We start from the raw sequence: 17,862 nt of genomic DNA, 5'->3' as shown, positions 1-17,862 counted from the left end.
GCGCGCAACCTGATCCCAACAATATCACAATATTTGTTGCAGCGCGTAACTCGATCCCAATATCATTTCAATATCTGTTACGGCGTGCATGCCGATCCTATTATCAATTCATTTAATACTTTTGTGGCGCGCAACCTGTTCCCAATATCAACTCATAAACATGAACAACTCAACGCAACTATATTCTGTAATCTCGGCACAAAAAAAGAAATAAGACGTATAGGGCGTCAAGGAATTACTAGTACAACAGAGAATAACCAATACCTCGTATTCACAAACCTCGACAAATCATCATTTCAAGAATAGCTAAGAAACTCACATAATCAGAATAACGTAATAAAGTGCAATAAGTAATATAAAGACAATAAAGATAAGTAAAATATGAGACAATGAAGATACACAATTAATACAGGTAGGAACATATAGAAGAGAAGCAAGTATTGAGTGAGAAGTGAATAAATCAAAACAAGTAACAATGAAATGTTAGATATCAAGTAAGGCATAGATAACAAGTAAGAACATGTAGCAATTAACGTATGTAACGAAATATAACATGAAGTAAATGATGACGTAAAGGTAAATAGCTGAACCAGCATTCTTTAGCCCATGACAACGCATATACACTCGTCACCTCACATATACGTCGTCCCCTACATATAATTCACGTAGTAAATAGACAAAATAAGTCCTAATTTCCTCAAGTCAAAGTTAAACACGGTACTTACCTCTTTCCGCAACAAAATCAATACTCAATCACGATTTCTCCTTTAGAATAAGCCTCCAAACCAACCGAATCTAGCCAAATATCGTTCAAACAATTCAAAAGAAGCATTAGAAACTACTCATGAATGAAAAAAGGTTCAATCTTTAGCTAAATTGAAAAAGTCAAAAGTTAACCCCGAACCGGCCTGCTTGGTCAAAACTTGATATTTGGACCAAAACTCGATTAGTCATTCACCCCTGAGCCTGGTTATGTGATTTATTATGAAATCTGACCTAAATTTTAGGTCTAAATCTTAATTTTACAAAATCCCTAAATTCTACCCAAAATCTCTAATTTCTACCATGAAATTCTTAGATTTGATGTTAAAAATTCATGAAAAATAATGGGGAATTGGTGGAAAATGAATTAAAATTGCTTAACAATGAATTTGGGGAGAAAAAGTTCTTCAAAAATAGCCTCTAGAGTGTTTAGGGTTGAAAAATGGTGTAAAGTGAGCTAAGTCCTGATTTTCCCCCTCTTTTACCCGGCCGCAGATTAAGAGTATTTTTCCTTTCTTATTCTATATGGATGGATTTTCCTTTGTGGTAAATACAGGAGAAAGACACTCGGCAGGTGTTTGGCAGAGCATCACGCAAACAAAAAATTGATAGCCGATCCATGTGGGACGCCAGTTTTTCCCATAATTTTCTTGAATTTGGAACCCCATTATACCTTAGTGCCTCGTCGGCCCTCCTCAAATCCAGCCATCTCTAAACTCTAAATTAATCACATATTTCAATGATGAAGCCAGGCAAATAGTTAGTATGGACAACATTTGAAGTTGAAGTTGCAAAAAAAAATATATATATTTGCAAGTTGAGTAAAGTTCCTGCACGTCTCTCTGATAAGGCTGTATTGTGGTCCGGGCCCGGGCCAAACGGGCCTAAACGGGTCGGGCCAAACGGGCCTGGGCTTAGGCGGGTCGGGCTTTGGCGGTCCCGGGCTTCACGGTCCCAATGTGTGGAACCGGCCCACGGTGGTCCTAAGCCCACATGGTCCCGGGCTAAATGGATCGGGCCCGCGGGCCTAAACGGGTCTAACGGGCTTTTTTCGTTCCGGGCTATTTTTTTGATTTTTTTTTTATCTAAGGAACTTTCTTGTAAACTATATATGTATATACTACTATAAATTGCTTATATATAGCTATATAAATATATATAGTATGTATATATAACGTGTATTATGTGTATATATAATTATATATTGCCTTATGTAATATATATTGTCTTATATAATTAAATGTCTATTAAAAATAGCAGACTTATCAGCAAATCTCTTGATGACTTAGCAAACCTTCTTGATAAGAAACTTTCTGGTTTAAATATTTGACCAATTGATTTATCAAAAAACTTTGCTGATAAAATTGAGGCTGTTTCTGATTATAAAACTGAAACGTGGTCAGTGCTTAATAAACTCAAGGGTAAATCTACCGTTAAAATGTTCTAGAATCGTAAGGATTGATAAAATTGAGATTGTTTCTGATTATAAAACTGAAACTTGGTCAGAGCTTGTGCTTGAGGAGGGTATATAGCTTTAACAATATTATATATAGTTTATATGTATTATACATACATACATACATACATACATATATATATATATATATATATATATATATATATATATATATATATATATATATATATATATGTATGTATGTATATATATATATGTATGTATGTATGTATAAGCTATAGATATAGTTCAAATTAAAGTTTACATTTAATACTTCAAATTAAAGTTCAATACCTTCAACATAATACTTCAAATTAATCTAACAAACTAGAACATTAAGCATAATACGTCTAATAATTTTAAATAACACAAATTGTCTCAAATCAACTTAAAATCTTAAATATGAATGTCTGGAGAACGCGCAAGACAACTCTTTATATGCCTCCTTAAAGAGCATGTGCCCTCCTTTCGACGACGAGTGTAGACTCGACCACAGTTCTTGCACTTTATTATGTAAACTTCTTCATTTTCTTCTACCACATTAAAGTGTTCCAAAACAAATGGGTGCAATGTAGAATCACCGGGCATGATTTAACTTGAATTAAGAATTTGAGTTTGAGAAATGAGAGATGAGTGAAGACTTGAATACTTCAATTTGAGTTTGAGAAATGAGAGAGATTGATGAATTTGTGAGTAAAAATTAAAGAATGAGGGGGTATTTATAGTTGAGAATTGAGAAAACGTGTAATTATAAAAAGTTTGGGGTTAAAACAAAATTTGGGGGTCAAATGACTATTTTTTAAAGTGCCCAACGGATAAATTTTGAAGGCCAACGACTAGATTTTAAAAATCTGACCGTTGGTCTTTTTTTTTAAAAAAAAAAAATTTTAAAAATTAGCCGTTGGAGCCTGTTAGGCCCGGTTGAACCGGCCCAGGCCCGCCTGCCGGTCCCGGGCTCACGGGCTATTTGTGTTGAACCGGCCCATCACGGGCTTTTGCACCACTAGAGCCCAGGCCCGTTAGACCCGCGGTCCCGGGCCAGGCCCGGACCACAATACAGCCTTACTCTCTGACCGTAATGGTTGAACTTAGACTCTTCTCTTTGAAGGGTATTTTTGTGATGATCATGGGATTTATAAGAGTATATACAGTAACACTAAGCTATTCAGAGTATGCACCTAATCTATTGTAAAAAATGATCAACATAACTTCATGGAAACAGGAGATAGATTCGGTTATTTTGTAAAACCAAAGGTAGAATTTAAGAATCATTTGAGCATGATACAAGATAGAACAAAATAAGTATGTCAAACAGTTTCGAACCAACATATACAATTTATAAACACAACATACAACAATGTATTCACAACTCAATGAAGCATATAATTTTCAGAGATCCTAAAAGAAAAACCTATATATGAATACAGGACGCTGGAACATCCTTAAAGTGCGTCAACCTTCAACAGTCACTTGAGCTGTAATAACAACAGTGTTTGACTGTTGAACTGCATTTTCGTCTGCTGGATTCATCTCGCACTTTTCATCAACTGGTTTATCATGCATGTCTTGTGGATTCTCTTCACAAATATTCTCATCCAAGTTCTTGACTTCAGCAGGTTTTGACTTTGTTCCAACAGCTTTCGCTTTAGTTTTACCAGTTGAGGAACTTTTCATCGGCTTCTTGGTTTCGATAGGCTTCCCTTTTGAAGCACCAGTAACTTTATCACTAGTTGACAGCAAGGCCATGGGTGACTTTACCTGTTCTTTGACAACTCTTGGACTGAAACACGATCCTCCGCTTTCAGAGCTGTTGGTTGTTGATGTGAAGTTCTTATTTCTTCCAAGCTTAGGAGATACAGCACGTGTTGTTGGTATCTGTATGATCCAGGAAATTATCCCGTGTGCTACTTTTATAAACTCAAGGTAACAGAAGAGAATAACATGATGAGTCATGAAATCTTAAAATATAACCTGGAAGCTAATATAGTAGAGCCTTAAACTCTGTTGGCATATACTTAGTAACTAAAGCATTCTATTGCAGGACAAGCACTAGTAAAATGCGGAAAGGGAAAAGGAATACGCCATATCATTAGGTGAACACAGTACCCTTATCATCCAAGGGGATCTCTTGAATGTCTTTGAAAGAAAACTAGCGTTGGTCATTCAAATGAAGTATCGCATCCAAAGGGCTACCCGAAATAACAAAAGTATACTAGCATTTTGTAAATACTTAAGTTGTACCTTGTTAAAACCATCTTTATGATTGGCAACATAAACGAGCACAATTCTATCCCAAACTATGTCAGATTTGAAGAAAATAGATATGCTTCTTTATCAAATAAATAAGGTTTATACAGCAATTTTCAGGTATTGCAATAATCCACTACTACTTAATTCATTGATAGCTGTCAAAGCCCAATACTATCTACAATTGTCATTTTTAAGAAAAGAAAGATCCATCAGCATAGACCCCATTTTGGTTTTGATAATAAAGAAACAATCCCAATCCGCAACATTTGAGTTTTGAACATTATCTCTAAAACTACAAGTATCTCATGCTAACGAGCAACCATGTTTACAAACTTTGAACTTAAAAAGGAATATGTCACCTTTTTCATCCTTGTAGCCAAAACAAATAAGTATTTTAGGAGAGAAGAGCATTTAGTTAAGAGAACTTCAGGCAGTGCCATGCCAGTGAAGTGTTTTCCAAGTCTTTCAATTCCATCATAAACACGCATAAAAATTGCACCATACTGAAATCAGCAATTTTTTTAGCTCTGCTCATTGAGGTCAAGAATTTGTATTAATAGGATCTTTCGAAAATTTGTATCAATAAAAGCCTACTGATGATACGTATCCCCTTAGTTGGCAGCTAAGTTGCACGGACTCTTCACTTTTGGTGCCAGTGTGGGTGTGGGATCCATACCAGATTTGGTCAACCGATATTGGGTACTTTGACCAAAATCGATGGAGCAATTCGGGATACATACAATGATTTCTGAATCAGAACAAAAGCGAGTTCATTTCAATTGTTATGCTGAAAAAAAATCCGATCCATGCGCCTTTACTGCATCTAGAGCTCCCAATGCTCCAACCTGTTGGGCAGAGAGATGGATCCCCAGGATGGTCAATGTCTATTCCATTACTGTGAGGGCGTCCTATCGGGGGAGCAGAGGGGGTGGATCCCCAAGATGGCCAATGTCTACACCATCCCGAAAGGATTTCTAAAGTTAAAAAAGCTCTACTAGCAACTACATCTTGTTAATTTCTTAAGTTAAGAAAAAACTTTAACATATCAAGTCATGCTGAACATGAAGTTTTTTCAGGTTAGAGGATGTCAAAACTAACACATTGATGTGTTTTCTGAAAGTTAGGAACCAGTGTGTCAACAAAGAACACCCCTGTTCTATTTTCAAATCAAACAAAATTTTGGAATGAGGCATGTGATCTAAGATGAACACTTTACCTTCCTGAGCTCAACTTTTGGAGGGGGTTCCTTGTAAAAGCTTGGCATTGGTGTAGCTTTAAATGTCAAGCTCTTCCTCAATTGCTTAATCTCCGCCTCTTGGTTTTCCTGTATTCAAAACCCAAATTCAATTTTTTTTCTAAAGTTTTGGGAGAGACTAGATCTTAAATAGTTAACCAGAAAAAGTACAGTATATATTTTGAACCAACCTTGGATTTTGCTTGCATGTTATTCTTTTCCTCTTCCTTTGCCTGTATCTTCTCTTCTATCTTTGCCAAGAACTAACCAAGAAAGAAACCTTGTACTTAAACTTTGCATAAAAATCACATTCCCTCATTAAAGAAGAAACAAGTGCGGACTACAAACCTCCTTCCGCTTTTCAGCGCGTTCTTCCAACCTGAAGGAAAATCCAGCAATACTGGCCCTTCTTTGTCCACGAGGAGTGGTACTTCTGGTAACAGCAGAATAAAAGTAGATTTAATTGGCCAAGAACATTAAAGATGATGAACAAACCAATGGAACAACAGAATGACAACAGCGTATAGACAAAATCAGTACGAGGAAGTGGTAGAACGAGCATCCTCATCCTCTTTAAGAGGCAGCGCTGCAGCCTTAGTAGGTTTTTTGTTTTCGTCATTCGATCTGCAATAGGAAAAAATAAGTTAACTAAAGAAAAGTTCTTCGGCAAAATGAAACATCATATAACGTAAAAATTTTCGATGCTAAAGGCAACAAGTGTAGACCAAAAAACATCATAAAAATACAAGCAACAAAATCACTTACACTTCAGATGTAGCTTTCTTTGCACTTCCACTGGCCAGAAGAGATTTCCCAGACTGACAGACAAAAACAGGTTAGAGACACAGTGAGATAAAGCATCCATTAAACAAGGCAAAGGCAAAATATTATGAGGGCCAATACCATAGACTGACGGAGACTGGGGACGGCTGCAATAGTTGTCCTTCTGTTGGTTGCTACACCTCCATTTGCATTTGCATTCTTCAATACTCCAGCTGATACACCCTTCGGATTCAAACTAGAAGCTGATGATCCCTTAGAAAGTGAAGTCTCGTGTTTAACCCCCTTTGTTTTCAATTCCTTGGCATCTGATTTCTTTGGATAGACATCAATGCTCTTCCTCATTACATCGGAACTAACACCTCTCGAAGGGAACGATAGACTTTGTGATATACTTGCCTTTTTCGAACGAGTCAATGCAGCTGTGCCTCTTAAGCTAGCCTGATCCTTAGCCATTTTATTGTTCTTTGTAGTTCCACCAGCAGCAAGCTTTCTTTGATTTGATGTTTTGCTCTTTGGAACATTCTCAGACAATTCGGTTTCATCAGTCTTCTCCTCATTTGCATTGGTTTTTTCACTCACATTCTCCTCCTCCTTCACATCCACATTCTTTTCAGCCACAACAAACTTCTCCTCTTCAACTGGAACCCCATTTACAGACTCCATTTATCTAAAATATATAAAGTAACACAAAGACAAAAATGCACAAGAAATCTGGAATTTTAGGTTGAATCAACAAAGGGAAGACAAACTACACAAGCCTAAATCCAATTTAACCAGCAAAAAACTTCCATACTGAAAAAATCTTCCAAAACAAGTCACTTTCTTCCAAAAAATCTTCAAATAAAACGACAAAACACATAAATGTAAGGAAAAAGAAAGACGGCCCATATGACAATTTTCAATTCTTGTTCTCAGAATTTCAACCATCAAGACTCTTTACACTGAAAATCAACAAACAATTCAAGAACAACCAAAGAGGGCATAAAAGGTAACCAAAAATGAATACCAACCTCGTAAATCCCAAAAAAGTAAGAAAAAGACAAAGATCCAACAGAATTCAATAGAGTAACAAAGAGTGAAAGGCTACAGTCTTGAAAACCAACATAAACAAAGAAATATGATGAGAGCAAGGAGTGAACAGTACCTTTTGTCTGATTGGTGACAAATTGTGCTTCTTGAATAGTGCAAACAATTATGATTTGAGAATTCAAATGCTACTTTGGAATGAAAAGTTGGTTAGAATTTAGAAATATTAGAAACAGAGGACAGAGTAAGAGTAGATGGTGGTGTCCAGTGGAATTTAAAAGGTTATGGGGAAGTTCTTTTTTCTTTTTCCTTTTTTTTTCTCCAAAGGGGATGGAATTATGGATTGATTCAATTGGTAAATCTTAGAATGACTAAAATGACCTCTCTTTTTTGTCTTGATCAGCGAAAAGAGGAAAATGAGGGAGAAATAGAGAAAGAGAGAGAATGTGAACAATTTGATTAAGTATAAGTTCAAGAAAAAAATGTTTTAAATTTAAAATTAAAACAAATTATATATATATATAGTAGTTATAAATCATCTCATTAATGATAAAATTTAATCTAAAATATGGTTATTAAATTAATAATTAAAATTATAGAATTAGGCCACAAGCAATTGAATTTCGAATGAAAGATATCTATTCGGACGCCTATGACCATCTGGATTCGGAACGATTTTGAACGAAAAAATAGAACGATCCCGCAACTAGCTTCTTGGTCTTCAATCTTCGAACTAAGTGACTCTAGATACTTGGCGCTGACTAAAAATTCTAACAAAGAATTACTTGCCACGTGTTGACTCCCGTACCGGCCACATGTTGACTCCCGTGTCAATCATGTGTCGAGTGCGTTGCTTACTAATGCATATAAAATATAAGGCTTAAAGTTAAATTATTTCAAATATAAAAATATATCGTTTTTCAGACATACAATAAAAAGAATATCACTTAAATTGAGACAAAGTACTAACATTACCTAAACATAAAAAGATAAGCATAGAATTTTCAATAATCTTGAAATTTTAATGCATAGTAGTAATTATACGATAAATAAGGTAATAAATTTTGCACAGTGAAACATAAAATGTAGATGGTTCTACAATTGACAATAATACGAGAATTATTATGTGCGGGTTTGCCTATCTTAAAAGTATAAGCAACAACTTTGCGTTTAAACAAATATACTATATATATTAATTTTTAAGGAAGTAAAGAGAGACCAAGGTTGTTCTTGGATAGGCTTGGCTTCATTAATTATATAGATTACTTGTTTTTCCTTACATTAAGAGTTGGAATATCGAAGGGAATATCCATTATCTATTACAGATTAATGAATACGAATACCTGAAATTTTTTAGACATGAAAATATAAGTTTGATAAAGAGAATCAAATTCTAATATGGGAGGTAATCATCAGATACACCTAAATTATTTTATGTAATGTTCAAACGTAATTGCAAAAATAGTATACATGTCATCTCAATAATTAAATCACCAGCTGATTATTGTCTCCATTAATGGATAATTTTGTGATTATTATTTTGTCCCAAAGGTCAGCATGTGGAGGACACGTCTGTGATAATCTAATATCCATGTCAAGAAGAGTATAAAAGATTTTTCAAATATAAAAAAAGCTTATAATATTACTAATCAATTAGCCAATGCTTTCATTTTGTTGGACAGGGTCATGCAACTTTTCCAATTATTTAATATCTTGAAATGGTCTTATTATGTGATGACAAAAGAATCCTAAGAAAGCAAGGAATCCGACCTATATATTACTAACAAATTAAAATCTGACTTGTATAATTATATATAACTAAAAGAAGGTAGATGAATGAGTAGTATGGTTTTTGTTTTGTATTTCTTGTTGAATCAATAATACATGCTTCCAACAAGCAAGAGATTTTATTATCTCTTTGCAAGACTTGCACATACTATTAAACAATGCTGACCCTCGTCACAATCTTACCTATTAAGGAAGGCAGAGATAATTCAGAATTTAAAATTTATAAATTTCTACAATATCTTTAATATATACATAATAATTTTGAGTTTACAATTAAATATTTATATATATTTAGTAAAAAATAGAATTTTGTAATATATATATATAGGGTTTGAACAAAAATTATTAAATTCGCGTAAACTTATACGAAACACCGGAAGAAGGTAGTACCTTTTCTGTTTGGAAAAGATGGAGCAAAAAATGTTTGACTCGAACAATGCCGAGTTGATAGTTTCTTTTTTTTTTTGCAATTTCATAAAAGACATTAATAGATGACAAAATTTTGGACCACATCCTATTTAGCAATCAACATCCTTAGTTTTGACGTATTATCATGAAATTTGATTTGTAAACAAAAGAGCGATTTGAGTACAATAATCCGTTCTTTTACTTAGGAGTAAATTCTACGATTAGAAGTATGGTAATCCATTTATTTTGTCTCACGACTAATTTCAATGTTAAAACTCTAATGAATTTTTTCAATATTTGGGATAGACATGCTTGAATTCTTCAGTTTTATCAACCGTATCTTGGGAAATTTCAAGTAAACTGAATTAATTCTGAAAAAAAAAAACATTTTCCCCAGTGTTTGGTTGGATAGTTGGAATATTTTTAAGAAAATATTTATTAAAGATTAATTATAATGTTAACAAATGGGATATTGCATTCAAAACCTTAGCAGCTCAATTGGTTGGCCACATATACTTTCACGTTGGCGAGGATTCAATTTTCCACCTTGTTATTCCTTCTCTATTTTTTCCTCCCCTGCTTTTATGTATAATAAAAGAAAATTTTTAGTATTAAAAAATAATACTCCCTTCGTCCAACTTTATCTGGCGGTGTTTGACGTGGCACGAAGTCTAAGAAATAAAAAAAATATTTAAAATTTGTAATATAAAATAAGTCACTATGTTTGTGTGACTATAAATCATATCCTTAAGTGTAGATTATGAATTTTAAAGTTAAATTATTTCTAAAAAAGAAAGTATGACACATAAAGTGAAATAAAAAAAGTAATAAAGTTTAAGTGTTAGCGGGAGCTAGGGGTATTAGTGGTCCGATTTAGGCTTAAAAGAAAAAAGAAAAAAAACTAAGTCGATTTTATAATATTTAAACGAAACCAACATGGTATATATATTTTCGATTTTGTTGAATTGGTTCGATTTTTGCGATTGTTTTCGATTTTTGGGGACGTAGTTGATAATATTGATAATATCAAAATTGACGATCTATGTATAAGTAATACAACTAGAGTTATGAGACAAACGTGAGGTACAGACATACATAATACCATTGGCGGAAAATATTACTCCTTATTGCAATGTCAATTCGTTGAAACTTGAGAGCAACAACTTGTTAAAAGTCAAAAGCATAACAAAAAGTTATGAAAACTGAAAGCCACAGGCCATCTCCAACCTTGCCCCGTTTCCATAACGGGGAAAATATTTGGGAGAATTTAGCTTCAACCCTCTCCCATTTTTATCTCCAAAATGGGGGATGAATAGGTCTCCCTCAAATATGGGGGTACACTATTCATCTCCCCTATTACTATTCATCATTTTTTTTTATTATTTTATTATTTAATCTTTTAATTTATCTCTTTATATATACCTAATTATGTTTATGTAATGTCTTTACAATATTAATATTATATCTTAACTTTGATGTATAATTTTGATAAATTAATTTTCGTGCATTTATTATTTTTATGTAGAAATGGAAGTAGATGAAAATCAACGATTTCAAGAATTTTTATTTTGACATAGAAGAATTAAGGACAAAGATGCTCAGTTTGCACTTCGTAATGCATTAATAGATCATTTATGGGAGAATACTAGAGGTTGAAGTTGAATATTTATCTAGTATTTCGAATGAATTTTATCGTTATGTAATATGTATTTAATTAATCTTGTATCGCAATGATTTCACTTTTATTTGAATTATTAGTTAATCCATAATAATTGCTTACAAATTATATTATTTAAAATTTTATGGAATTGTTTTAATTATGAAAATTACAAATTAATAAAAATAAAAGATGGAATTTGTTTAATGGAAATTAAAAAATGAAATTGAAATGAAAGATAATAATATAATATAGAAGAATTAGAAGAATATAAAAAAGTTTGGGGAAAAAAATGGGGGAATGGTTGGAGTAAGTTGTCCCCAAAATGGGAAAATCCCTATTTTAGGGACCAAAAATAGGGTAAAGGTTGGAAATGCCCTGATATTTGTTGAAACATAACAAAGCCAATTTCTATCATCTATATAAAGGCAACCTTAATTATACATCATCTAAAATCTAAATCATTTGATCAAGACATAAATTTTTATCTTGAACAAACCACAATGATAGATTGTAGAACATTTTCCAAACTACAAGCTCTTAAAATTTATAGTTAATATCTTAATTTGGTCTCCTAACTCCTATGGACATTACAATTTGAATATAAGAAAATAATTCTGTAAAGAATGAATAAGTGAAGGGGCAAAATGATCAATTCATCAACTTCATGGATCCAAAGTAACAAGGTCATTTTGGTCCAAACAAAGAGCAGCCAATGATTCAATGCTAAATTACCTGAGCCAAGATCCCTGTAGGAGAACGTGCATATTGAGTCTGGTTCTGGAATTTGGGGGGGCCCTGTGTGCATGCAGCCTACGTGGCACTACCACAGAACGTGATTGGGTCCCACGATTCTCAATTTCTTCCTTTCATTCGGGGCCCATCCATCAACGTGTTCCAACAACCGTTTCGCGACGTGAGCTGTCAGAACGTGCCGGGACTTAATCCTACGGCGGATTTGTTCGGTGTGAAGGAATCGCAGCCGTAGATTTGGAGTCAAATCATTTTCTCCCGTTTGGAAAAATTAGAAGAGTATGGGATTTTGTGGATGGTACGTTGTATTCAAAGATTTATTAAATATAATTTCTTAATGGAACTTTCAGTTAAAAGGAACTTTATAATTTTATACTTTAACATATATCTGTATATGGTCAAAATCAAGGAGCCTGATTTCGAAGTCTTAAATTGGGCTATGAGTTCGAGTTCGGCGACTCGAAGTAAGGGTCGGGCCCGACTGAAGGATACACACCTCGAGGAAGCAGATCGAAGGCCTGACACGACCTACATCGACGGCAGTACAATCTCGAAGACACTCAAGAAAGTGCGGGAATTTCTCAAGGACATGTGGATCAGGGCATAAATTATAGGATAAGACCTGTACGAAATAGTACAAGTCAGTATTAGGTTGTTATACAGTTGTACCAATAGAATTCTTTACTACAATTAGGAATGTACTATATTGGGGTTTTCTCCTCGTATATAAAGGGGACCTCAATCATTTTTGTAAGGATCATCTCACATTATTCACTGCAATAGAATATTCTACTCTGCTTTTCTTGTTTACCGTGCTCTCCAAGTGTTTTTCAGCTTTATTGCCTTTACTTTATTGTTCATACTTCATTGTTCTTAGCTCACCTCGAAGCCCCAAGAAAACCGAACTCGAGGTCCTTATTGCTCTAGCAACACTGGTCTGGTTCATCAATTCTTCTTACTTAGACCTAATATTATTTATTTATTCACTAATATTAGAATAAATCACATATCTTTAAAATCATAAATCATATTTAATTGTTACTCCTATTTTTCGAGGTAAACAATATCAAAAGAGGAACAGAGATTCAATTTACAAGGAAGATACGAAATATACTAGTACCTCCACTCCTTTTCTCTTTTCCTTCCTACATATTGATCAATTTTACTCAAATATTCTTAGTTTAACATGATTTATTAATGCTCATTAGGCATGTAACTTTTTTCATGATTGCAGGTCCTGCTTGACGCACTGGGCAGTCGAATGTTAAGCATGTCTATCATGAAGGAAATCAAATGGTTCACCCACTAGCTTAATTTGGGAGTAATTGTAACTCACTTACTAACGAAGAGTATGAAGATCATTTTTGGCGTGAACCAACTTTATTTGCTTTATTTACTTTTCGCAAAAACTTATTAGAGACTACTTCTTTAACATCAGTCATAGACTGTAATAACTCACTTTAAATTCCTGCAGAATAATAATAATATCTCGTATTTAAACAAAATAAAAAATTCATACTCAGTTTGTTTTGATTTGGTTAACTTAAATCATTAATCAATCAAATTGAAACAGTAATAAAATCACGTTTAATTACCAAAGTACTTGTCATTGTATACGTGAAGCTTTTTCATTGGTTTTCTCATTTTACTTGGGATGAAATATCATTTGGCATGCAAAATCATGATCTCGTTCGTTGGTGCTCCACGTCATTTGACACATAACACATTTTTAACCTTTACGATAAAATGGCATCCAATGGTGAGCTCACCATTTATAGCCCAAATAGATAGAATAACCAGATGAATTTAACTTTTAATTAAATTAATATTTTTTTGATTTAAATAATTAATTCAAAAATATAAATGCCCACTAGATTCAACAAAATATATCAAATTACTTTCTTTAGTTCATGTCTTACTCTTCAAATATTGTGGTTAGGGTTCATGATTCAATTTGGATTGGTTTTTTTCTAAAAAGAAACCAAATCAAGTAAGTCGGATTTTTCAAATATTAGAACCAAACCAATTAAGTCGGATTTTTTTCGATTCGGTTTATGACGGATTTTGTCGGTTTTTCGTTTTTTCTGTTATTTATCGATTTTTTCTTAAATATAAGACATACACTACCAAACACATATTCCGGCGACTACATTTTCAACATAACACTATAAAATCAATTGCTCTTTGAGAAATCTATCGTTTACCAAGATATATTGATGATAATTGAATCAAATAGTGATGAATAATTTAAGGATTTAATTAAAAATAGATTATTTTTAACATGAAATAGACTCTTAAACTTAACAAAAGAAAACTACCAATCAAACTAGAATGTAAAGGCAAAGAATTATATTAAAAGTACAAATGATTAATATTTACCATAAAATTTTAGAAACTTTGTACAAAAATATACATATATTTAGGTGTAATAATAAATTTGAAATAGTTACTTCTATAGTCGGTATGGTTCGGCTATTTTTTGATTAAAACCAAAGTCAAACCAAATTTAATCGATCTTTTAAATTCAAAATCAAAATCAAACCAAACCAAACCAAACCAAAAAGTATCGATTTTTTTGGTCGGTTTGATTTGGTTTTCGGTTTGATTCAATTTTTGGGGTTTTTATGAACACCCCTAAATATGTTTTATATGGCCTTTGGTCCGCAAAATCAAAATACAGAACAAAATTCTTTTGAGAAGTGGTTTACATTTTTATATCCGAAGGTTCAACACTTTATATTTTCGGATGTGATCCAAACAAGTCTTATTTATGATTTGTATGATCAGTTAGATGAAAAATGGTTTATGTCATCAGATTTCGATGTGTATGTGTGAATTAAAAAAATAATAATAAACTTTGATGACGACTCAACTGAACAAGGGTTATGGTTTGATAAATGCAACTGCTCCTCTTACTCAATACTCTTGTTACCCTACAAAGCTGCGGAAAATAAGGAAGTGAGGGGTTGGCCTGTTTTGGATAAGAAAAATAATTATTTTGTAAAATTCGATACTATGTTACCGTATTTGATTGACATTTCATTTTCATTATAAGTAGCACCATTATAATTTATATTTTTAGGTCACAATTTCAATATTAGTTTGTACTTGATTTAACAAGAGATAACTTTTACAGGAATCAGCTTTACAGAATAAAATGCATAAAACACTAAAATAACTTTTATTCATCTTTCAATTATTAATTTAGTTTAAAACAAGGGTAACATCGTAATCTCTTAGATTACACATAACATTATCCCATTTTTAATTAATGAACACAAATATTCGTTAGAAATAACTTATGTACTAAATAATTTAATTATTAATAATCCTTATATTACAATTTCTATATAATTCAAACCTCAAACCAGACAACTCCTAAGCACTTTTATTTATCTTCAATTGTACCAAACAAAAAGACAAAAATGAGCGGTGAGGAAAAAACAAGACAAAATCGAACAAAAGATGTAGGGTGAAAACAAAATATTTTCCATCATGGAAAAAATGAATGGAAAACGGCCAATGAAGGTAAAGCCACATGATAATTTGTCTTCATTCATAACAATACTTTCCAATAATAACAAGAAGAGCATTGACATCCCTCATGTTCCTGAATCGTTATTATTTCTTATTTGTACGGCCTATATTACTTCGCTAATAACAAAATCTTGGAGCATTGTATTCATTGTTCTCTCAATTTCAATTATTGATTCAACATGTTTTTTCTTTATCTTCTCTCTCTTCCATATTGTTCATCGTCGTCACACATATATAGAGAAACTAATAATACACACAAATTTATTGATGAGCACCCATCTCTCTTTATGAACTTTCGACTAAAAGTAATTGAACACCTGTAATTTAAATTGGAATCCGCCTCTTACTATTCTTTACAACACACTTACAATTTCTAATAAAAAATATTTTGATAGGTCACATTTTTTATTTTTTGATAATGATAGTGTGTGTAAGCACGTGTGATTTTGTACTAATTCATCAACTACGTGTTATCTCCGATCAGTATAGGTATCGACAAACCTATATATGAAGACTTAGACAAATAAGAAATAATCACTTGGCATATTTTTTTTTTGCCTCTACTGGCAATTTCATTAACCGTTCGGACATACTCTTGAATGCACTTTGATAAATGATAAGTATTAGTATTTCATCCGATCTTAAGTTTGTAATGTTATTTTGAAACTATGATTTTGTGTACGTTTAATTTTCTTACGTAAGAATTGTTGAATTTGGCAAATCCCACATCGGTGGGTTAACTTTTGGTAGGGAATGTTTTCCTATAAAAGGAGGCATAATGTTTAGGATTTAGACACACCTCTCATTTGCCTTCTTATCTTCTTAAGGCATTAGTATCTTCTTTCTTTAGTATTATTTCACTTGTATTTTGGAGTGGAATAAAATATTAGTTGTGTCCGAGGAAGTAGGCAAAATTGGCCGAACCTCGTAAATTCCGGTGTTCCTTTTATTATTGCTTTATTATCTTGTTTATTATTTAGTGGCTGCCATATTTTTGGTATAGTAGTTGTGACTCATTCACACTATATACATTTGGCTTCCGCAACAATTGGTATCAGAGTCAGGTTACTGTCTAAGTATGCTCTGTGGTTGCAGCATAGTCTGATCTTCCACATCAGAAAAGATTTATCTTGGTAACTGAGTCAAGGTTCTGTCTGAGTATGCTCTATGGTTGTAGCTTAGTCTGATCCTCCACACCAAAAAGGAAATAATTTTGATTTGTGTCGTCAGCTATTAAATAATATTTGTGTCAAAGATGGGAGACAATAAAAAAGAAGAATCTACATCAAGTGTCAACAATACGTCATCATTGGCATCTTCGCTTATGACAAGAATTGTGTCAAATGCAAAATTTGCGGTAGAAATTTTTGACGGGTCGGGACATTTTGTGATGTGGCAAGGCGAGGTTCTAGATGTCCTTTTTCAACAAGGGCTAGATCTTGCTATTGAAGAAAAGAGACCAGTTGTTATTGGAGAATTATCAACCGTGTTGCTTGCGTTACTATTCGATCCTACCTTGCTAGAGAGCAGAAATATCCATACACAAAGGAAACTTCTGCAAGTAAATTATGGAAAGCACTAGAGGATAAATTTTTGAAGAAAAACAGTCAAAATAAATTGTACATGAAGAAGAGACTGTTTCACTTCACCTATGTTCCTGGTACCACGATGAATGAACATATCACCAGTTTCAATAAGTTGGTCACAGATTTGCAAAATATGGATATTTTGTGACATTTTTGGATAATTATTTGTATTTGTCTGTGCATGTTTATTTGTTAAATTAATAAAAAATACAAAAATATGTCGCATTTTGCATGTAGGATTTAATTCTACAATTGTTAGTAATTAAGTTTGTTTTACAAAAATTGAAAATTACAAAAATAGGCATCTTTTGCATTTTTAGCATTTAATGTCCAATTGTACAATTTTATGCTTAATTATTACTTAATTATGCGTTAATTGTTATTGGGAATTAATTTGCGCTTTTATAACTTAATTTAGTTCTTAATAATAATTTAAGTATTTTTATAATTTAGTTTTAGAGAAATAAAAGAAGAAAAAGAGCAAAAATATAAAGAAAATGGGATTGAGCCACTTCTTCAAATTTCAACCCCAGGCCCAAAAAATACCCAGCCTTCCCCATGACCCGGTCCATTTTAAAACCGGGTCGACCCAGTCCATAACCCAACACCCCCTATCTTACAT

At 32.9% G+C, this 17,862-nt stretch overlaps 1 protein-coding gene across 1 annotated transcript; it reads right to left on the bottom strand.

Annotated features, from left to right (window-relative positions):
• Window positions 1-3,439: 3,439 nt before the first annotated feature.
• Window positions 3,440-7,757, bottom strand: LOC104238628 (protein WVD2-like 4). The gene is made up of 8 exons (XM_009793043.2): window positions 7,630-7,757; window positions 6,606-7,152; window positions 6,468-6,520; window positions 6,243-6,326; window positions 6,051-6,135; window positions 5,894-5,965; window positions 5,685-5,792; window positions 3,440-4,093 (listed from the first exon to the last, which is right to left on the bottom strand). The coding sequence occupies exons 2-8, from the start codon at window positions 7,146-7,148 to the stop codon at window positions 3,671-3,673; spliced, it is 1,368 nt and encodes a 455-aa protein (XP_009791345.1). The 5' UTR covers window positions 7,149-7,152; window positions 7,630-7,757; the 3' UTR covers window positions 3,440-3,670.
• Between the last annotated feature and the right edge of the window lie 10,105 nt (window positions 7,758-17,862).

Source organism: Nicotiana sylvestris, chromosome 9 (genome assembly GCF_000393655.2).
Source record: "Nicotiana sylvestris chromosome 9, ASM39365v2, whole genome shotgun sequence".
Lineage (NCBI taxonomy): Eukaryota > Viridiplantae > Streptophyta > Magnoliopsida > Solanales > Solanaceae > Nicotiana > Nicotiana sylvestris.
Note: the sequence above shows the minus strand (reverse complement) of the source record. Positions and strands in the feature narration are given on the sequence as shown.